The sequence below is a fragment of the Astyanax mexicanus genome, chromosome 11, assembly GCF_023375975.1.
Source record: "Astyanax mexicanus isolate ESR-SI-001 chromosome 11, AstMex3_surface, whole genome shotgun sequence".
In the NCBI taxonomy this organism is placed as follows: domain Eukaryota; kingdom Metazoa; phylum Chordata; class Actinopteri; order Characiformes; family Acestrorhamphidae; genus Astyanax; species Astyanax mexicanus.
Window position 1 is genome coordinate 38940163 of NC_064418.1, and position 24348 is coordinate 38964510.

A 24348-nucleotide genomic window follows, 5' to 3' on the forward strand; every position below is an offset into this window, starting at 1 on the left:
AGAACCCAGTCTGCATGCAAAGCCCCCTCACAGTGAGCAAACATGGACATGACATAAGGAAACCAGGGTTTATTTGAATCCCCTGGCAGCCATCTTCTGCTTGCTTTTATCTTGTCCAGGGACAAGAGTCCATTCCTATACAGCCCATTCATCATGAGTCAGGGGCAGAAAGTAACGCTGGATATCAGAGTGGTTGAACTATGACTTTTACAGTGATAAATGTGGTTTAGTACTGATTTGCTGGATAGAGAAGATTCCTTCCAGTAATCAAGTGGTGAAAAAAACAAAACTATCTGATAGGATTTTGGCATGACTTCATAATTTCTGGTCATTTTTTTAAGAAAATGTAAAACTTAAGAAATTATAAATTACTATAGAATCTTTTCTCATAGACTACACAGCATTTTGAACAAAAACTTGCTAAAGAAAGGAGAAAGCAGCCCACAATTAGACTTTTTCCCTGTTCAGGTAACCAGACAAGTGCTATGTAAAGCTTCTAAAAACCTGTAGATGGCTGTTCATGCTCACAATTCTCTTTCCAACATGGTCCATTCAGGCTCTTAAATGGGGTCCAGGGACTTGTCTCAATGACCACATACTCACGCAAAAAAGAGCAAATATACGGTTCAAAATAAATTTACCAAACCATTATTATGCTATTATATTACCATGATAGCTGTGAAATTAAATGGTCCTAAATTGGCAATAATATTGTTTATGTCTGGGAGAATAAGTCGCCCAAAAACACAGTTATCGTTAAAGGCCTATTCATTCCTACCAATCTGCTCCTTCACTAAGAGGCCTATGTTGTCTTGGTTGAAGCACCTCATTCAGATGCCTCTGTAATCAGCTTATCGGCAGTGAGTGTCTGTAGTGATATCAAGCACAGGTTTCAAACCAGCTCACAGAGAGAAAACCCATTATATCATTAGATCAACCCTGGATTAGCAGGACTGGTCACAGAGGATTGGCCGACTGAGGGAAGGGTAGCAAATGATCTGCTAATGAGCTGCACGACACTTCTGGCTTCTGGCTTCTGGACTGAGTGTGTGAGTATATGATGAGGTATAAAAACGAAGCCTTGATGAATGCAGAACAGTTTTGTACTTTTTTTCCCCCCCAAGAAGGGTTTTTCACAATCAAGAGCTTGCTCAGAGTTCATTTAGTGAAGTGAGAATTTACATCTCTGAATGCTTCAATGGTGTCCAGAAAACAAACGGTTTAAAATTTAGGATGTGTAAAGTACATGACCTACAAAGACTGAGTCTGAGAAATGGGGCTGTACAATAAATCTCAGCATCGTAATTATCGCAATGTGCACATGTGCCATAGTCAAATTCATACAGTCATATGTAGCGAATTACTGCAAATTACTAATGTGTTAGCTAGTTTACAATATGTTAATACCAGTGCTAAAAACCAAAGATAAGTATGTAAGGTTAATTAATAAGAAATATAAAAGAATACTGTACCAGAGACAACACTGCACCACTTCTCTGCAATTTGGAGCTTACGGAAAGCCTCCATGTAATGAAAAGGTAAGTAAAAGATTATTTCAAAGAAAAATAAAACAAAACAAATTCAATATGAAGAATACCTCTTATATATCTCAATATATCAAAAGTACTATGTATGTAATATATAATTATCCCTTTCTTTTGCTTGAATCACCAAATACCAAAATACAATAAAATAAATACTTGCAGTTAGATTTTGTGAATTGACTAATTAAATTCAATCACGCAATCAAATAATCACAACAATATAAAGTTTCCCTTTTTTCTAATTGTGTATGCGTGTAATTAATGTCCATTTTTTACAGGTTTCTGTTGGAATTGGGAATGTGCCAAAGATCCAGTCTGTAAAAAGGTAAGTTATGTGTCTCTCCTACCAATCTGCAGATAAGAGAAAGTCCAGGCAACAAAGAAAGAAAAGGGGTTTTACGAAACACAACTGTCCACAGCACTTGTGGACAGCTCACAGGGTAGAAGTACAGGGGCGCTCGCTATTAAACGTAGAAACGTAGAAACAAAAAAACCTGACCTATAATAGGTCATAATAATCAAATCAACGTCACGTTTTAGCTCTATATAAGTACATATCAGCTCTAAACACATTAATTCACACGTAACTACACACTATATTCACATCACATTGACTTTCTTTAACAATTAACTGAACATATTTACAATATCTAGGATTTAAGTAAAGAGAAAATAAAGATAAAAGCACCGCCTGGCACACAAGGGCTTAAAATTTCTGCAGCGCGCGTTTATGTGGCGCGCGATTATGTGGCGCGCGATTTTCGCGGTCACACACGGTCCAACCTGTGGCTACACAGGCTGAAAAATACCCAAATAACACAAAAATACACATTTTCAGCCTCTACAGATCCCACGCTCAAGCTGTGTCTCAGTTACGCGGGTCAGAATTCATATTTAGCGGTTATATTGACACGTTTAAGCATAGGCATCACAAAAATCTCATTGAAATACATGGTTAGCTTAGCATAGTCGGCGCCGTTAATATTAAATTAACTCACCGATGAAAAACTCAGCGTATCTCAGCTAATAACGCTCCTCGCTCGCCACAGAGTGCTTCTCAGGTCCAACAAGCTCAGTGTTTAGGTAACCAAGGGCTTCACTTGCTAACACTGCAGTTTTTTATCACATAAATCCAACTTTTTTACTCTCTTCCAGAGACAACTTCTGCTCACGACGGTTGCTTGACCCAAAAGGAAGTACTGGGTCAAGGTCAGCAGTATTACCCGCGCACATCAACGTGATCGATCATCTTATTGGCTGGAACGTGTGACATACTACTTAAAAAAGTGAAATATTCTTAAAAATAAATAAAATATTATTTCTCAACTGAATAAAGTTATATTTCCCTCACATATTTGTGTAGTTATTTATTCATAATAATTTCTCAGCTTCTTATTTCATTTCAGGTTTAAAGCACAAGTATTGCTCATAAATAAGTTATTTTTTATATTTATTACATATATATATTTTTTAATTACAACTTACTTATCGTAATAGGTTGCATCTTAATTCTCTGCACTTTTTAATAATAGAATTTTACTGTATCATTTAATTCTATCCTAATATTGGAAACACAGAGTGCACTATAAATACACACTAAGTATTCAGACACCCGCTAATTCATTGTTTCTTCTAAAATCAAGGGCTTTAATCATATTTATTCTGCTTTTTTTTATAAAGTTACTGTTTCTACAGTCCAGCTAAGGCTTTCTATTATTTTAGAACATTGCTTTAAAGGATCTGATTGCATGACAAGAGACAAGAGCTTAAGGTTAGCATAGGGGATTATTAGTGGTGGGGGCTTAGTGGTTAGCACATTCACCTCCCAGCACTGGGGTTCTGGGTTGAAATCTTTCCATGTTCTCCTTGTGTCCACGTGAGTTTCCACCCACAGTCATGGATATCAGGTAAATTTTATAAATTTGATGATCTAAAAAATAATAATCTAAATTTTCCTGTCCTGGGTCAAAGCGGACATTATTGTGTTATTGTAAATTATTGTGTGTAGAATGTAAGTGATGCCCCCTAGAGAATTCCATTTCATGCTTATCCTTTATTTTCTATTAGCAATACTTCTCTACAGGGACTAAACAAGCTGTGTGAAGGTATTCATTAGAATGAGTTTCTACAAACACTAAAGAACGGACATACAGAGGAAGTTCCCAGACAGAGATTGAACCTAATCTTGGACTCCACTGCATTTTGAATGGAGATTTTTTCCATTGAAAGTAAAACCTAATCTATGACAAAAGAAAATCTCTAACCAGGTAACCTGACCCATCATCCAAACCATCATCAGATTTTTTTCACAATCCAATATTGTCCAGCCCTAGTTACAGCCATAAATCATCGTTGCTTATAATATACAGTAAGGTACTTCACACAAGCAAAAAAAAGAAAACATTGTGTTTACAACAGCTTAAAGCATGAAATGGAAAAGATATCTGAGGCACCCCTCTTCTCTTCTCTTATCCGTTCTCACTGTCCAGATTCCATCAGGCTCCCACTGCTGCTGCTGGTGAACGTCCTGGTTTTCTGATTATCTGAGTGGAAGCAAGCGGCTTCAAGTAGTGGCTCTGAAGGTAACGGGGAAAACAAGCGTCCTTTCACCCTGTTCTTCAATGAGTAGGGCGGTGTTTAAAAACTCCAGCAGCACTGCTGTGTTTGATCACTCAAATTAACAACCCACTACTGGATCTTAAGTATTGTGAACTGCAGAAATGTGATGCCCGCTGCACATAGCCAGTTGTCAATAAATTGGCTGCATAAAAGTACCCTTGTGAGGCTTTTCTTAAACGCTTATTAAGATCCAATAGTGCAGACTTTGATCAGAAGTGTACATATATACATATATAAAAAAGAAAGAGAAAGAAGTCAGACAGAAAAAAGAGAGAGTACGTGAGAAAAAGATGACACTGCTTACAACGACGTCCTAAAATAGCCCTCAGTTTTCTCGAAACCGCAGTTGGCTAAAGCAGCACTGGCACTGTTGCAGGGACAGGCTAGGGACAGATATTTGAGTGAAAATCAAAAGGCTTTTTTGGCATCCCGAGGCTCTTTCTCTCTCAGTCCTTAAGGCCCGTCACGTGCCGATCCTCTAGCCGAGAAGGGCCAGCCTGCTCTGCCAAGAGAAACTGGTTTGTAGTGACAGAATTCTGGATCACAGAACTTTTATTTATGGACTGGCATAATTGAAACCGGAGCCCGTCTCCTGCTTTGAGAGCGTTAGCCTCAATTTGCAGGAGATTGGTTTACCGCCATAGAACGAATCAGCTCCTCCTATGAGAGGAGGCGAGAGATATCTGAAGCACACATCTCACACAGCTCACATTTGATGACTAGTGAATCCGGCAACAGCACAAAGCATGACCTGTAGCTGCTGTACGGAAGCTGGAGCTGCTGCTGCTGCTATTCACACATTATCTCTCACAGGGAGTTTTTCTTTATTCTTAGCAGTGCTGGGAAATTCGGTGCAAACTAATCAGAACTGACATACAGAATTTTAAACCAATATAATATTGTAGGACATTTTTAGTTTTATTTAGTTTTATTTATTAAGCAGCATCTATTGTTCAGCAGGTCCAGGAACTCCTACAAGACGATGAGAACACTATTCCAAGCGACTCTCACTCATGAAGACGCTGAGATTAAAATACCAAGAGTGTGAAGATCTGTCCTCAAAGATAAATGTGTTACTTAGAAGAATCTAAAGTACCGTATTTTTTGCACTATAAGGCACGCTGGACTATAAGGATCATTTTATGTGACTCTCAGGTAATGCTAATGCTGCTCCAGCAGTGCTAGCCGGGGTTACTCACCTCTGAACAGCCAAAGAGTTAGCGCTTAGTGCAGTTAGCGGCTAATGCTAATACTGCTGGAGAACTAAACTAAAACTCCTGACTGGTAGAATTCATACACACACGCACCAGATTATAAAGCACACTGACGATTTTTGAGAAAAATAAAGGTATAAAAAAATACAGTATAAAACATATTCTGGTTTGTTTGTTTAACACTTTTTGTTTGCAAAATAATTCTCAATGCCTTCCTGTATAGTTCAGTTTACCACTCAAAACTTTAAATCTACCAATAATAAAAGTTTAGAGGAAGATTATCAATAAGAGTTTCTCAAGTGCACTGCATTTGTGCAGATATATCAATAGTAATTTCATTTTATTAGCTCAGGATAACAATATTAGTGTTATATCGTCCAGCCTGGGGTCAAAACAAACAATTCCAAGCACATATCCCAACCAATCAACGCTCAAGAGTTCTTAATATCCCCTGCTAACATGACAATGGCTGGAATCTCTCCATGCAGTTGACTGAGAGAAGCAGCAGCTCTGCTCTTACCTTGGTGACTGTGGGAAGTCATTATTTCTGCTCTTCTCTCGCTCAGGCCACTGTGTGATGAAGAGGTAGAGGAGGGCAGGGGTGTTTAGTCAGTATAGTAGAGTCCAGGCAGATGAGGGTGTGGACAGAACCTCACTCCTCCCTGGATGAGGAGAACACCATCCACTGGTCACTGATTTCACTGGACAAATGAGGAAATCGGGTGGATTTCGGGAACTCTCAGGCGTTCATAGCGCCCCCTGTGGTCGAGGGCTAATCCAGTCTTGTTTGTTGGTCTGGTTCTCTTCACTCGCCGGGAAACTGGAACACACAAGATGCATAAAACACAGAGGAACGTCAATCAGAAGCTTTGGGTTTCTTCCTTCTACTGTCAACCTGACATACTGAAGACACTGCTGTAACTCATCACCACAAACACCCACACACAGTAGATGCTGCTTTTCTTTGTGAGCACTTCAACAAATCAGAAAACAATGCTACACATACACTTAAACTCAAAATAACTCAAATTGTAACCATAGCAGCCAAAAGGTTATCATTTGTTCTGATATATGACTAAAATAAGGATTGCTCTTTGAACAAAGAATGTGTATGGAATTTTCTGGACTATTTTAATACATAAGGCATACTGAATTAAAGTCAAACGAGCGCTGGATGTTAATCTACACAGATTTCTCCCCTGAAAGCTTTTTATTTGGTTTAATAAAGCACTTCCATTTATTTACAGTAAGCTTAAATTTCCAGATTTCCACTCAGACAGGAGCATTAGCATTAGCTGCTAACCACAGCACTAGCAGAATGTTAAAGCCATCCGACAGCAATTCAGTGAGAAACCCTGAGTGTTCCGGTAAGCCAGGGCGATATTAGCTAGTAGTTTGTCCCATGTAGCTTGTTTTAACATGGTAAATTTGCAGGATACAGTCTAATATATTCACCTCTGAACGGTGAAAGAGCTAGTTAGTGGCTAATGCTAATGCTGCTCCAACAGTGCTAGCCAGAGTAAGCAGCAGGCTACAGGCCGACAATACAGTCATTCAGTCAGACAGATCAGAGTCCAACCATCTGCATATTACCACTACCATATGCACACTGCTGCTGCTGCAGCTCAGCCAATCAGGTAAGTTACGCTCATCATTTCACAACATCAAAACCAGCAAACCACTTCAAACGGATGAGTTGTCTTATACAGGTCAGTGCAAGCTTTACTTTTAGACCTACAGGATGTATGTGGTGAAGAGAAAATAAGAATGAACCTAAACCCAACTTTAATTTACTTTATCATCTCCAATATTTTACAACCACTAGGGGTGGGAATCGTTTACTATCTCACGATTCGATTCGATTCCGATTTTGGGGGCCACGATTCGATTCAAAATCGATTTTTGATTCAAAACGATTTGATTTATAAAAATTTCTGCTTCTGGCTTATGAATCTTATTGAAAAAAGCCTCCAAAATATACACTGGTCCTGAAGCAGGTAATGTGTTACAAAAACAATAAAATGTGCAGGAATGTGGGTCCTCAGTGACAGAGGAATCACTGGGATATCACAATGACGTTAATGAACAATAAATAAATAATAAATAACACTGATTTATTACCAGGCTACTAGCGGTGGTGTGTAGGTGACGCTGCTGGGCTGATGTGATGATAGCAGTGAAGCGCTAAAGTTCAGGAGCAGCTGCTGATTAACTAGTTAATTTAAGGTCGTTGTATTTCTTCAGAAAGGGAGCAGGAGGTGGAGAAATTAATTCATATTGTCCATTCCTTAATTCCTCTGTGATGAGGAGCTGAAATTAGCTCTGATTAGCTTATTGTTATTTTTCCGTTCCGCCTTAAATGCTGCAGCCCGCTGCCACCTGTAGCGTTATTTAAGGTGGAACTGGAAAGTTAGCTAGTTAGCTAGCTAACAGTTACTGAAACTAACTACTAGCGATCTTTTTTATGCTTGTTATGAAGCATTCTGCCATAAAACATTAAAACTACACGTTAATCTAAGGTAATATAATGCTTGTTCTGCCATCTTACCGGTGATTCTCAAACACCTACGCTCTGTGTGTGTCTGGAAGATCTCCGTTTGAAGGGACAAGCGCTATCCCCAGGGTTGCCAGGTCCAACAAAAATACCCAGCCCAAAATCAGTCTAAAACCCGCCCCTCAGAATCGATTTTGGGACATTTTAAATCGATTCTGAATCGTAGTAAATGAGAATCAAGATTCTTATGTGAATCGATTTTTTGGCACACCTCTAACAACCACCATCATAGATATTCTTTTTAATTCATTTACAGCTAAAATTCCTTTATATTTAAAGAGTACAGACACATAATAAGCCTGACAAAAAATAGAAATTAATATTACAATTAATTAATTACAATTGAAATACTACGGCCTACTTACATTTTTCTAAAATAGTATGTTTAGAATTTAATAAAGATGTATTAATTTTAATGCTAAAAGTATGTACTTTTCCATGTTACACTAAGGGAAAATAAGTATTTGAACACTGTGCAAGTTCTCCCACCTAGAAATCAAGGAGGGTCTGAAATGTTTATCTTAGCTGCATGTCCACTATGAGAGACATAATCTAAAAATAATTTGAAAATCACTATGTATGATTTTTTAATAATTTATTTGTGTGTTGCTGCTGCAAATAAGTATTTGAACACCTGTATAAAATCAATGTTAAAATTTGGTACAGTAGCCTCTGTTTGCAATTACAGAGGTCAAATGTTTCCTATAGTTTTTCACCAGGTTTGCACACACTGCAGCAGGGATTTTGGCCTATTCCTTCACACAGATCTTCTCAAGATCAGCCAGGTTTCTGGGCTGTCGCTGAGTAACAGAGTTTGAGCTCCCTCCAAGAATTTTCTATAGGGTTTAGGTCTGGAGACTGGCTAGGCCACTCCAGAACCTTGATGTGCTTCTTACGTTGACACTCTTTGGTTATCCTGGCAGTGTGCTTTTGGTCATTGCCATGTTGGAAGACCCAGCTACGACCCATCTTTAATGCTCTAACTGAGGAAAGGAGGTGGGTCCCCATAATCTCGCAATTTATGACCCCGGTCATCCTCTCCTTGATACACTGCGCAGTCGTCCTGTCCCATGTGCAGATAAAACACCTGGAAAAGCATGATGCTTCCACTCCCATGCTTCACAGTAGGGATGGTGTTTTTGGGATGGTACTAATCATTCTTTGTCCTCCAAACATGGTGAGTAGAATTAAGATCAAAACGTTCTGACCACAGAACAGCAGTAACATACAAATAAATTATTTAAAAAAATCATACATTGTCATTTCTGGATTTCTTTTTTTAGATTATGTCTCTCACAGTGGACATGCACCTAAAATAAAATTTCAGACCCCTCCATGATTTCTAAGTGGGAGAACTTGCAAAGTCGCAGGGTGTTTAAATACTTATAAAAACTTTTAAAAAAATATTATTAAATGCATCTGCTCATCAAGGAATGTTGTAAACCTAAAATCGACAAAACTGGAGATACTTGTTTTTCAGTAGACAGTGATGATTCATGGTTTTGTTAACTTGGTTTTTGCTTGTTTCAGCTTATTGCTCCAATAACAATACACACCACAGCCTAAACATTCACACACACACACACACACACAATAGAGCAAAATGACAGCATGATCAATTTTTAACCAAACATGACAAAGCAGAAAGCGGCTTAACTCTGAAATCTGACACTGTTGACTCTCACCTTGTCCCACACTGCCATCCTCACCCTGACAGGACAGGCCGAACCCACAGTACACTACAGCTCATTGACAGACACATGTCAAACACATGGCCCCTCTGCGCATTTTCAGCAACCATGCATTCTGCTCCAGTGTAGCAACACAATAGAGCCTGTTTGACAGCATAACAACCATCTTTTACCCACACACACACAAACACACACACAAACACACACACAAACACACACACAAACACACACACAAACACACACACACACACACACACACACACACACACACACACACACAGCAGCCACGCAGGGCTTAGCCGTGTTACGTAAGTGAAAATATCTGCTGCTCGGGGAAAGGGAGGGGTCTGCTGTTAGGCAGTGCTTATAGGGATATTCCCTCCGTGCTTAAACGCTCAGCTTCACTTCTGATAAAGCAACAGACAAGGGGAGTGCCTCTGACTACAGGCCAGAGTGAGTGAAAGAGGGCAGAGAGTTTAGGATCCTGACTCTTCAGAGTTCAGATCACGTAACCAAATTACACACTCTGGCAACCGCATACAGGTGTGTGTGTCTAAGCAACAAGCATCAAAAGTAAGCAGGGAAGAATGATGAAGCAGCAGAGAATCAGCGGTCGTTACAGTCCTGAGAAGATGATGAGCTCTCCCCTATCTTTGATTTTATCATCTCTTCAATTAGATGATAAGTAACAGCTATAAGATGAGAAGAAAATATATATTTTTTCTTATAAAAATGGGCTCTTCTGATTATCTGATTAATATTTCCATTCATCATTTGAGTATCATCATCGCAGTGTGGGCAACGTCAAAAAAGGCAAGTTGAATTTAAAATGTTACAAATGTTTTGCTGCTTAATTTGAAACAAAAATAATGCATTGTTCTCAGTTTCCATGCCATTTTATATATGACCAATATAATTTAATTTTGTGAGGAGTTATTTTCGCTTGTTATCTTTTGCTTCACAGTTTTATAAAACATTTAAAAGCTATGGATTAGTAGACTACTAGACTTACTGGACTTAAAAACTATATCCTGGACACACAAGTTTCAGCCAAAATATGTGATTGGCAACTGGCCGACATTTCTTCAATTCAGCCAATGCTGAGAGCCAACAAGATCATATTCTGCAAGTAAGGATTTACAGCTCTACTCTACAAGGTATATTGTTGTTTTTCTTCTTGCTCATATTGTTTGTAAATGTGTAAAACTATATGTCCCATGGAGGAAAAAGAAAGACTTTTCACAACACTAACCAGATACCCCTCTTCAGAGTAAACACAGAATGCGCAAAAAGTTACCTCCAAAAAGTAAAGTAGCTGACTTAAATTACATCATGAAAGACAAATGCACAGAGACAGACGCATTACAAAGTTTGCTTGGAAGGGTCAATGTGGTATCTAGCCACACCCCGCAATGGCCAATCTAGCTGAAAAAACATAGGTGACTAACTGCTAGGGCGGTAAGATGAATCATGTTAATTTTTTTAAATCATCAAGATATGAGTTTTCACAATACACACATCAACAGAGCTGCAATAACATTGTGAATAGCAGAAATTTCACGCAAATCTTATGCTGTAGACAGTGTTCATGTGCTCAAGTGAGGTAGATGTCCACAGGAAACGCACTCACCAAACTACTTCTTATCCTGGAATAAATTAGTGTAGCCAAACCAAACCCTTAAATGTATGAAGTTTCAAATCGATATCAGGATATCAAACAATATCATTACACACCTCAACTCTACACACCCCAAATTAGTCAATAATTTTTAAAGTGTGTTTATTAATGTCGTAATAAGTAAAGTATATAGAGTTTGTGTGGTTTGGGATTGGGAGTGCATGGATTTCTCTGGCAAACAATCTGTGGCAATATGAGCACTTGAACAGCAAGTGTTCCAGAGAAATTTATATACTAGGCTACAATTTAGACTGTAGATGATGATTATAGATTAAATGTGCATATCATATGAAAAGGTAGTAGGCAGACATAAAAATGTAAAACATTTTAAATAAATCATTAATTTTTGTGAATTGTTTCACCCCTGACGAAACTTGTGGTGAAGTTCTGTGAACATTTTAAAGTGAGCATGTTCTCCTTTGTCTTTCTCCTGATGGGACAGCAGAGACGCCACCATTGGTGGTTTGTTGTGTTGATGGTAAGTGCGAATGCTGCGGGGGTAAGCTGACTCCAGCACATCTAATCCACGCCACCTGGCCCCAGCCGAGAGCCAGACGCACTCTGAGACGCTGCTGGAAACGGAGCCGTCTCGTAAAGGCTGTTCGCTCAGTCCTCAGCCTGCCAGAGACGCTTCTCTCCAAACCCACCGGCTTAGTCCTGCATTACTGCTGCCTTCCCCTCAGCCTGGTGATGTAACTCTCGCTCTCTCTCTCTCTCGCTCTCTCGCCTGCACGTTCAGAACACTCCTCAGCACCTTCAGTGTTGATTAGTCTCACTAAACTTCTCTCACTCACTCCTTACTCAGCGCACAGAAACGACTGAACTGAATTATCACTTCAATTTTTACATTCAGCAGCAAAACACTTTCAAATACTCTCCCAGTTCAACAGATATGAGCAGCTCACACACATTCGCCGGCCTTGTGAGTGTGTGGGGGTGTGTCTGTGTGTGTGGTGTGAGTATGAGTGTGTGTGTGTGTTCCATGTTGATGGGTTGATGCAGAGGAAGAAGAGGAGGGATGTTTTCTTTCATTAGAGTGGATGATTGCTTCCTCTCAGCAAACACATACACTTGCGCGCGCACCCCCCCCCCCCCCCCCCACACACACACACACACTATATATAGAGGCCTCAGTGTTGAATGAGTCCTTAATAAGTGCTTGTTGAAGTAAAGCTGGGTGATGGATCTATAGCGTATTGTTAATACATGATGAAATGTATATACGTATATTCTCAAGGACCTCATATCTAGGATTATACATAAACTGAAATCTAAAATAGAAAAAGTGTGATACATGAATGAACTACAAATAAATTTGGGTCCCACTTTATAATGAGTCAAATCAAATTAAATTATTTATTATTTATATTCACTTTTTACAACTGATGTTGCAAAGCAGCTTTACAGAAATGTGATATGAGCACAGAGAATCAGACAAACAGTTACCTTATATTAGGGGTGGGTGATATGGCCCTAAAATAATGTCCTGATATTTCATGATTAAACAAATTATTAAATAAAAGAATAATAATAATAATACATTGAGTGGGTTGAACATTGTTGTTTTGTTCTGTGGACTGTAGATGGTATTTCTCTCAGGTTCTCTATTACATAAGGTGGTCTGAGGTCCTTAAGCTTCAACTTTTGGTTTCTTTCGCATTTTGTTCCTACAGTCGTTGAGAAAACATGGACATGCATTTAAATCAAAATTTACATGGTTTCATAGAGTCGCATTCCAGTGTGAATGCAGGGTAAATTACTTTTATACACGTTTAATTACATAATCGGTACACTTGTAATTAATATGTAACTATGTACTTTATTCACCATAGGTACACTGTTATTACATGAATTGTTAATAATACACTTACTATAAAGTGCAACCAAAATTAGCATGAAATATAACGAAATTGCAGATATATTTTAAAAGTATGAGTTAAAACATGGGCTTCATATTTATGGTATACACTCACATGCAGACAAAATGCACTAGTACTAGTTATTTAACATTTTTAACTAAAACACACTGCATTACTAAGACCATTTTTACTTCTGTTTAAGTGGACGTAGTGCAATCACAGTGGTTTGAGAAGTTGGAGAATTAAGATTTTTTTTAGAATTTAGAAATTTTAGCTACAGCTTCTAACAGAACCTCTAACCTAAAAGTTCATCTAAAAGTAGATCATGAGCTCAAAAAATATTAGACTTCCTCATTAATTTTTTTCCAATATTACATACCTTTGAGGCACAAAACTATGTGTACTTTAGAATCACAAAATTATTTAAAGATGAGTCAGATGCTGACAATCAGGTGTGAGAGGGCGACAAAAAAGCGAGCTGTATAATAGTCTGCCAGGTCAAAAAGGAACTCAAGGTAACAACTATGCAACTACATACCTCACTCACACTGCCAGATACTGGATCAATGTTTTGTGAACAGGTGAGATTGAAACCTACATTTTGATTTACACAAAAAACTTTATGTTTGGAGAAAGAAAAACACTTCATTCCAGCATAAAAACATATTCCAGTTGTGAAACATGGTGGTGGTAGTATGGGGATCGGACCTTTTTTTTTTTTGTACTGTACCTGGACTAGGATGACTTGATATTATTGGTGGAAATTACATCTATCTGTGAGCTGAATGTTAAGATAACATTGGGCCATGCAAGAAGATGACCCAAATTCTCAGATCTCTTCACTAAAAAAATATTCTAAAGTGTTCACAAACTTTTACATACTTCTTTAGTACTTCTTAAGTGCAGATATTACTGCACTTTCACGCATGCAGGAAAGTATACAGTATCACAGTAACAAATTTATTACAATAATGATACATTTTGTCGTATCTCCCACCTTCATCAATACACTCTTATTAAAACTTCATTTCTGAAAAGTCTGAGACTCTTCTAGTTTATATTTAATCTTTAGAGTTCAAACACTTGATACATTGTCATCTATAATAATTAAGAAAAAAAAAACAATATCTAGAAAAATATTTAATATCTAGAAAAAAACAACAGTTACACCAATCCTAAATACATTTTTTAAATTTTGTTTGTATATGATTTAGTCTTTATAAAAATCACTAGACCATTTAATGTCAGAAACCACAGAAAAACAACCAACCAGAGTGTCAGGCTAGTGTGTGATTTAGTCAGGAAGTTTGCACAGTGCTAATTGGTGAGGTATTAACTTTCATTACATGTTAGTCATGACAGTGTAACACTCACAGACACACACACTCACTGTAAGCCTTTTAAAAAGCTCCTTTTAAACACCTTTAAGAACATCTTGGCTGTTTAGCTCCTAGGAACTTGAAAAATAGAGTTAATTTGGTTTGTAAACCAAGACCTGCTTTAAATTTAATCTAATTACTATGGTTTTCACAATAACAAAGGCAGGAAAATAATGTCACAGTGCCACCACTATTATTTCTTCTGCATTTAAGAACTAGAACTAAATAACCAGCAATTTAAACCAGCTATCTAAAACTCCTCTCTCAGGACAGAACACTGCAACCTTCCAAACGGACTCACCAAAAGATAAATATATAATAAAAAATAAAAAACTCAAGGCTGTTTATGCTCAGCACCTCCTGTGCTTAATGGAGAGTGATGGAGAGTGATGGAGAGTGTCTTTCACTTCTAACATGTTTTCCTCAGGTTGGTGGGCTGGTTAAGAGAGCCTCTCACACACCCCGAGCGCACTGCTCACGCTGCGAGATAGAGAGACCGGTCTCGGCACAAACATGACCCATACACCCCTCACGTCTTACTTAAAAGCTGGAGGCCAGAGGGAGCACAGAGCCCTTATTCCAGCATTCAGCCTGGACCTGCTTCTGACTGAAGAAGAGTGGCATGGATTTTAGGTGATACAGCACTCAGTATCTCACAATACATTACTAAATACAGATTTGTGGAGAAAATTAATTTATTAATTAATAAATACATGTTAAGTTTATCAGGTCAAGAGTCACATTTAATAGTTCACTTTTTATAAAATTAATTATGTAGTTTTGGGATCAATAATATTTATATTCGATCTGCATTCTGTACAAATGAGCTTAAATCTGCCCTTCCAATTTTCTGATATAGTCAACCTAATTGAGATTAGAAAAGATATTTACCCACGTGTAAACAAAATCCATGACACTTTTTCCAATCAAGAACATCATCCAGGTCAATGAAATACAACATTTGCATACTAGAATAGTATTGTATGAATGTATGCATGATTACAAAATTAAAATTGGTGATTACAAACAATTGTCAACTACAAATGTATTTCGGTTAATTCGCAACAGAAATGCACTTCACAAAGTGAAGCAAATGGGGTTGGGGGACTGGTGCGCAACGCTGGGGGACTGGTGCGCAACGCTGGGGGACTGGTGCGCAACGCTGGGGGACTGGTGCGCAACGCTGGGGGACTGGTGCGCAACGCTGGGGGACTGGTGCGCAACGCTGGGGGACTGGTGCGCAACGCTGGGGGACTGGTGCGCAACGCTGGGGGACTGGTGCGCAACGCTGGGGGACTGGTGCGCAACGCTGGGGGACTGGTGCGCAACGCTGGGGGACTGGTGCGCAACTCTGGGGGACTGGTGCGCAACTCTGGGGGACTGGTGCGCAACTCTGGGGGACTGGTGCGCAACTCTGGGGGACTGGTGCGCAACTCTGGGGGACTGGTGCGCAACTCTGGGGGACTGGTGCGCAACTCTGGGGGACTGGTGCGCAACTCTGGGGGACTGGTGCGCAACTCTGGGGGACTGGTGCGCAACTCTGGGGGACTGGTGCGCAACTCTGGGGGACTGGTGCGCAACTCTGGGGGACTGGTGCGCAACTCTGGGGGACTGGTGCGCAACTCTGGGGGACTGGTGCGCAACTCTGGGGGACTGGTGCGCAACTCTGGGGGACTGGTGCGCAACTCTGGGGGACTGGTGCGCAACTCTGGGGGACTGGTGCGCAACTCTGGGGGACTGGTGCGCAACTCTGGGGGACTGGTGCGCAACTCTGGGGGACTGGTGCGCAACTCTGGGGGACTGGTGCGCAACTCTGGGGGACTGGTGCGCAACTCTGGGGGACTGGTGCGCAACTCTGGGGGACTGGTGCGCAACTCTGGGGGACTGGTGCGCAACTCTGGGGGACTGGTGCGCAACTCTGGGGGACTGGTGCGCAACTCTGGGGGACTGGGGCGCAACTCTGGGGGACTGGTGCGCAACTCTGGGGGACTGGTGCGCAGCGGTGGGGGGATGGCCACACAACAATAGAGAACAGGTACGCAACGTTGGGGACGAGTACGCAATGTTGGAGAAACGGATAAAAAGTGCCAAACACAGATCAGAACATTCCTAATTTCCCAATCTCCTGAAAGGTCCTACCTCTTGCAATTGCAGTACCTCACTTCTCACCTGTGAGAGAGTCCATTGCATTCTGCATTTTCATGGTGCTGCTTTTTTTGCATTTGCATTGTACAATTGCAGAGAACTGCGGGAAACTGGGAGCCTGGAAGGATACATCAGCTGTGTCCTCATAATCCCACTAAATGAATGTATGATGCATTTCTAGACAGGATACAAAGGGTCCTTCACTCTGCATCAGTAACCTAAAGCCTTTCTGGTTCTAGAAAGCAGCTTACATATGTTTGTGTGTGTGAGAGATTTAATGCATTATACTGAGTGTATAATAAAATTCAAATTCTTCATTTTTTCTATTGCCTTCTTTTTATTTTTATATGATAAAAAATAACTTCTGGTTTTAGTCTTGATGACAACATTACTGGCAATGCAGCAGTGTATGATATACTCCAAAAACGTCAGGTTATTCACCCTGAAAATGATAAACATCTTCATATCTCCCCTCCTTCTCCGGGGTGTGTGTGTGAGGGTTCAGCGAGGTGCTATATGATGGGCGCTGATGGAGTGCGGGTCTGACAGCAGGGGGAGAAAGGCTGAACACTCTGAAGGGGTTCGCATGTGAAAGTGCTCCTGTACGTGCAGCTCCGACACGCTCTGTTCCGGCTTCATAATTCCAGCTATTCCAGCCACGCTGCTCTGCCCTCGCACTGCTAAAGCCTGTCATTCCTCCCTTTCAAGTGTCAAATAAACACACGGGACACAGTCTGGCCCTGTACAAATACATGTAATTGCAGAGTAAAAATAAACACGGACTTGTCTGAATTCTTTTCTGTACGTATTAGTTACGGCTGCCCCCTGGAATCAGCGAGTCGTATCATCAGAGACCCATCAGCCGACTGAGACTCTTCACGTCAAACAGTCGAGAGCTTTATATAAATATATAACGATAAAAATGGAGATTTTTTTTTTATATAGAGGACAGACGATATGAATTCTCAAAAATGTCTCAAAAAAGGTGAATCTGAAAAAAAATTAGTTATCACTAAAAAGTCAATTTCAGTAACTCATTTCAAAAAGTAAAACACATATACAGTATTATACAGAATCATTCCATAGAGAGTGATCTCTTTTAATCGCTTAGTTATTTTAATGTTGATGATTATGGCTCACAGCTTCACAGAGTCAGTATCTCAAAAAAAATTATTATTAGTCCAACTGGTAGTTTTGGCAATGTGAGCAGGTGCCAAGTCTTGCAAAAGTCCTGAAATTTGCATCTTTATAAAGCTTTTAAGCAGAGGGGAGGCCCTTAGAATTATACAAATGAAGTGTGGAGCTACTTTGAGCTTGTTAATGGTGTAAAGTAGCCATGTCTTTGCATGGGCATTGCTATGCCCCTATCACTAGCATTGTGCACCTTTTGGGAGCATTAACTAAAACTGTTGTAATTGGGAATGCTGGGGGTAAACAGACAAAAGTGGGCTATTAGACAAACGTTTGTACTTATTATCTTGTTTCACTACACCCTAAGTCCATTTTACACTGGAGTTCTCCTTAAAATTGTGGAATTTAGCACTGGAACTCAAACAAGGGCATTTTCTGCAAGCTAGATATATAATTATATAAAGGAAAACATGAATAAATTGTCAAATATTCATAATGAAAGGCCAAATCTGATTCAGCTGATAAGTTGGGTACAGCCCTGGTCTTAGTTTCAGAAAAAAAAAAAATCTATAATTTAATAACTGATCTATAAACAATTCAATAGTGGTAAAAATAGCCTTGAATTTGGCAATTAATTTGGCAAGCAGACAAAAATTAACTACATCATCTTCTAAACAACTAAACCCCATTACACAGTCACCATATCTCCACACTAACTGATAATAAATGATTCAATCTGAGACGGTAAACACTGAAACAAACATCAAGAAATAAGTGGTTAAAAAAAATCACAATGGGAGAAGAAAAAACAGAAGGAAAAAAATGCGCCAAAAAAGGGGGACACAATGTCAAGATCATGAAGCTACAGCCAGAAATCCCTGAAAGTCGGTCAAGCGTTCACCGGCGTCGTGTGATGGTGTCGGGGGGAGTTTCGTGCAGAGACCTGAGGGAAGGGGGGGGGAACGCTCTGTCCCCCCAATACCCTCCCACCTCAGTCTATCTCAGCCTGCCTGCGCAGACAGCATGCGTGTCTGGCCTGATCGTGGCCGAGGGGCACATTTAGGATCGCCTGGCTGGAGACAGGAGGACAGGCCTGGTCCAGCAGAGCTGCTCCTTTCAGCAGGAACACAGCATCCCGTATGACGGGGTGGGACATGATGATCCAGCTTCAGCTGAACAATACTGCATTTATTCATCACTACTGCAATACTGAATCTGCAATACTGACAAATCACACGAGAGAGCAGGAGTCAGCTGACCGAACACAAAGCTGTACATAGATCCAGATGAGGTGATCGGCCTAACATGTTCAAAGAATCAAGATATTTGTAGAATTTAGTGCAATCATGTTATTTACAGGGCATATCATCGCTGACCGTTTTTTTGTTTTCTGCATACTCTAAACACATAAACTGTCCCTTATTATGTGTCAAAATGTCTTGATGAAGACATTTCCTTTAAGGAATTCACATAAATGACTCGAATAAACTCTTTTTACACACATAATTCTAAACCTATGGCCTTAACAACCACTTTGCACCAACATTGTAATACATTTTTTTTTTACACAAACAGGTAATATTGTTAAACTAGCTTTATTCATTAGGGTTGGATGATAAAAAAAGAGTACTAGCAATAAAATAATAATAATTTATATAGTGCAAAATATATAATTAATTAATATATCATGCTATTTTTAAACACATACCAAAAAGTGTGTGTCTCAATATTTAATTTTGGGGGTTTGTTAAGTAAAAATGGACTAAAAAATTTAATATTAATATGTAAAATTTTACACGATTTTCATCAACTTTACCTTATGCAGTATTGCACTGAATCCTGTAAAAGATGAATAAATATGGGGTTCTGAGTGGACAAGCGGGCTACGTGCTGCCACTATTAACAGGAGATTGCTTGGTTTGAATCCTGTTCATGTAGCTCGCCATCAGCTACCGGAGCAAACGAGAGACAAATTTTAAATAAAATTATAAAAAAAAGATAAATAAATATGCTGCTGTTCTAATGTTTTAGTATTGTAAATATCTAAAACATGCATTCAGAAAAGCATCAGGAGTAACAGGATATAATAGAATACTTTTCCTTTTTCCATATGCCATTTCATATTTTTCAATCATTTTATTTATGAATAAAGAGTACATGTTTAAACATTTACAACAGGTCATTTTATTTAAATGGCCTAAATAAAAAAAAGAACCTGAACTGTCATCTATTTATATCAGTATCAGTGTGATATCATAATACTTGTCTTAATATTACTTGGGGGAAGGTGAACATTAGGAAATAATATTACAATATTTTAAATAACTTTCACATCGCACAATACTTATAGTAGCAGATCTTATGATACATAGTACAGTTATTTAATGATTATATGCTGTGCTTTACACCGTTAAAAATGACTAATTACACTTTGTTATGCAATGTGCAGCTGGTTAGTGTCCTTCAAGCACAGATGAAAAGTATACTGTGTATCAAAATAATCAACTTTTTTATGATATAATAATTTCACATTGGTGCGAAAAACAATTCAAGCTAATCACTCACTACTAAACATGCAACACACTGCAGAGCACATCTTAAACTTCAATATATGCAGCAATGGTAATTTTAGTCCTAATACAAGTATTAATATTAGTATTAGTATTTTAGGCCTGGTATTCTGTCTACACTGCTATCTGCACCACTTCACAGAAGAAGGAGGGTAAGCAGGCCACTCAACTCTACATCAGTGATGAGATCTAATGATAGAAAAACTTTTCTTCACAAGTCTTTCAGAAGAGCGAGGTTATCAGGGTATTTATCACTTTTAACAACATCTGCTCTCGGGCACTCAGGAGATAAATGCTCTCTTCATTTTAAATCTGCCCAAATCTGCTGCAATGACGCAGCAGCAGCAGCAGCAGCAGGCTAATGAGGGTTACCATTACCCTGTTCTGATAGAAGGCGACGCCTGCTCGCATGCGTGCAGTTCCTCACAATGAAGAAGAACGACTGCATGAACTCAGATCATCCTCTGACCTTTCAGACCGTTCCTTCACCCGAGCTGGAGGCCGGCTCAAGCTCTTTGTGTCGCATTCCATCAAAAGAAAAGGAAAAAAAAAAAAAAAACAGAAAGTTACACAACACTAGTGAAGAGTTTGCTGAAGAGGAATGTACCCAGGTTTCCAGCTTTTAGGCTTCCAACTTTCAGTCTGAGAACTCAGAGGAACAGCGTCTATGTACAGAATAGGGCCGAGAAACAGATCATACATATTGATACAGCTCTGGAAAAAAATAAGAGACCACTTAAAAATGAAGAGTTTCTTTGATTTTACCAAATTGAAACCTCTGGAATATAATCAATAGGAACACAAATGATCACAAGCCATCACACCAAGCTGAACTGCTTGATTTTTTGCACCAGGAGTAAAGGCATAAAGTTATCCAAAAGGAGTGTGTAAGACTGGTGGAGGAGAACATGTCAAGAAATGCATAAAAACTGTGATTAAAATCCAGGGTTATTCCACCAAATATTGATTTCTGAACTCTTAAAACTTTAAAAATATGAACTTGTTTTCTTTGCATCATTCTAAAATCACTGCATCTTTTTTCTCATTTTCGGCAAATAAAGGCTCTAAATGACAATATTTTTTTTGGGAAATTTGGGAGAAATTTTGTCCGTAGTTTATGGAATACAACAACAATGTTCATTTTACTCAAACATATACCTATAAATTGCAAAATCAGAAAAACTGATTCAGAAACTGAAGCGGTCTCTTTATTTGTTCCAGAGCTGTATATCTGGAAAAAAATCTATTTTATATAAGAGATCAAAAAGAATAATATAAAACTAATCAAAGCTTCTGCTTAAGTTTCATATATGTGAGCATTTTATACTCCTTTATAATGCTGTACTTTAGTGGAGTGTCTTTACTGCTCCTTACAACCTAACTGGTAAAATTCATACAAAAGGCTCACTGGACTATAAGTCACACTGATGATTTTTGGTAAAATGAAAGGACTTTGGGCGCCGAGGGGTCCAGCGATCTGAAGCGCTGCCACTATGAGTAGGAGGTTGCCGGTTCGAACCCCCGCTCAGAGGGTGCACAATTGGCCCTGCTCCTTTTGGGTGCTCCCTCTCTCCCCACATCACTTCTAGGGTGATGTCCGTAGCACAGGGCATCTGTGAGCTGGTGCATTACTAGTGATAGGGGGAGTCCTAGTGAGTGGCTTGGATAATTGGCCGTGTAAATTGGGGAGAAAATGGGAAAAAAATTGAAATAAAATTATGAAAAATAAATAATAAAAGGACTTTAAAATTAAAGTGCACCTTATAATGTGTAAAATACGGAACATTGTCCAGCTCTACTTTATTTCCGTTTTTCAAATCATAGATCATGATATCGAGATATTACAATTTTTTTAGTCAGTCATATTACCCAGGCTTGTCCAGAAGGAATACGGCGAGTGCTGCTGTGTTCACCGGCTGTAGAAATGTTTCCACTTGCACACTGGATTCCATCTCCACCACAGCCAAACCTTTAATCATGGAATGTCAATGCACTGGTAGGCCGACACTTAAGATACCAATTTGTGGTCTCTGTTAATTTCACCGAGTACAGACATTCATCTTCTCACTGTAGGAGGGGCCATTTTCCAGCACAATTAAAAAACATGCAGCTAAGCTGCTACTGCTGAGCTGACAGAGAGGCAGCGAGGTGGAGAGGGATGACGGGCCGGAAACTTTCCTCGGAGCGATCAACAGCACACGGTGCGAGCGCCGTGACTCGCCTGCGGCAGAGTGGAAGAGTGGAGCTCCATTAAGGCCCTGCTGGGCACCTCACCGCAGACAGGGCCCACGGGGCAGCGCCTCCACAAAAGCAGGGCTATTTTCAGACAGACACAGAGCAGGAAATGAGGTGGGTGACCGCCATCCACTGCGCGCCTGGCTGACAGATCTGTGCAGCACAATCATCACTGTCTCTGTGTGAGTCTGAGTGAGTGAGTGAGTGAGAGAGAGAGAAATGAGTGTGTCTCACACTCCCAAGCACACAAATGGTCTTTCACTCGCTTATTTCAAGCACATGATAGAAACGCGGGTTTAGATAATTCCATTTTTTCATATTAAAAAACAGCAACTTTTGAAGGTATTAATAATAAAAGCTTTCCGGCTAAACCTTTGCTGACACTTCACAAAATAAAACATTTGTTCAGCAGCTCTGCTCTGCTTTATTATTTGCTTTTTCTCCCACAGCGACTCGTTCCATTTAATCTACGCCGAGCCTGAAAAGCATCCAACTTTGCGAGTGTTTTCAGGGATATGTAGGTGGATTGGCAGCACACAGTTCTAGAGTCTAGAAAAACACTCTTCAGTAATAATGAGGACGAACGGGGAATACAGAGACAATGCTATTTCTGTACCATTAAAGGTTAGACTAATGCAACAGCACTGTGCTCTTAAACAATCAACACTCTTTTACAGCATCTCTGAACATCTCTGAACAAGGAATCCAACGTCAAAACGAACAAGAAGCTCTCGTCAGCAGACACACTGAGTGATCACAGCAGGTGATGTGGCTTTCTGACAGAATGGAATGATGAAAACACTATTCCTGTTTAAAATACCATATCAGTAAAAAAGATTTCCAGGGTTGGATAGTAGGGATGTGCACAGGAGGCTGTAGAGCAGTCAGTTAACCATTCAAGGTGTCAATATTCGAATGCAGAAACTACAGGCTCATCGCTCTTATAATAGTTTAACCAGACATGCCAGAAGTCATGGGACAGAAGCTAGTATCATTGCAGTTGAAATATCGTGCCATGTCACCCAACCCTGATTATCACATCAGGGTTCTATTTTTATTTTTTTCCTGTTTTTAGCAAAATAAAAATTCACACTGTTCTCATTTTCTATTATATATCTACTAGAGAAAGATTATATGTGTTCAATATCCTTTATTTCACTTTAATCCTGGATATATGAAAATATTTGGAGTGAATTATAAGTATAACATTCTGGATCATTGACTTCTGTTTCAAATCAGATAAAATATATATATATATTTTTTTATGTCTCAGTTAGGGGCGTGCCATATCATATCGTATGCAATAATAAAACGTAATTTTCATTTTGTTACATTTTGTTATGTTCTTTTAAACATTTTTTTAAATTCAGTGTTTTGTCATATCGCCAAGAGTATCGTTATTGCAAAAATACCATGAAATATCGTGGTATTATTTTAGGGCCATATTGCCCATCCTAATTTCTATGTTGTTTCACATATATAACACTGTAAAAGAGTATTTTATCCAGTCATGCCATACCAGACCAATGCTTCAATAACTGAGTGAGGACTGCGGTAGGTGAAGGAAAAAGTATATATTTCCCAAAATATGATTAATTAAAAATTTGCTGTATTTAAAAGGATACAATTGCTTTGTTATGCTACTATGTAATCGCTATGTCCGTAAAATGTAATGGTCTTAAAATTACAATAATATCTTTATTTGAATACTTTTAAGGACTACATATCG

The 24348-nt window shown here is 39.2% G+C and overlaps 1 protein-coding gene across 3 annotated transcripts in view; it reads right to left on the bottom strand.

Moving 5' to 3' along the window:
* The window catches only part of hdac4 (histone deacetylase 4), a 243633-nt gene that overhangs the window by 211885 nt on the left and 7400 nt on the right, over positions 1 to 24348 (bottom strand). For 2 of the 3 annotated variants that reach the window (XM_022680188.2, XM_049485360.1), the window contains exon 2: positions 5898 to 6197. In XM_022680188.2, the coding sequence (XP_022535909.2) occupies positions 5898 to 5919 (22 nt within the window). In that variant the 5' untranslated portion in view covers positions 5920 to 6197. Of the gene's footprint in view, positions 1 to 2542; positions 2802 to 5897; positions 6198 to 24348 lie in introns of those variants that run through there. The other variant, XM_049485362.1, reaches the window with a different exon arrangement.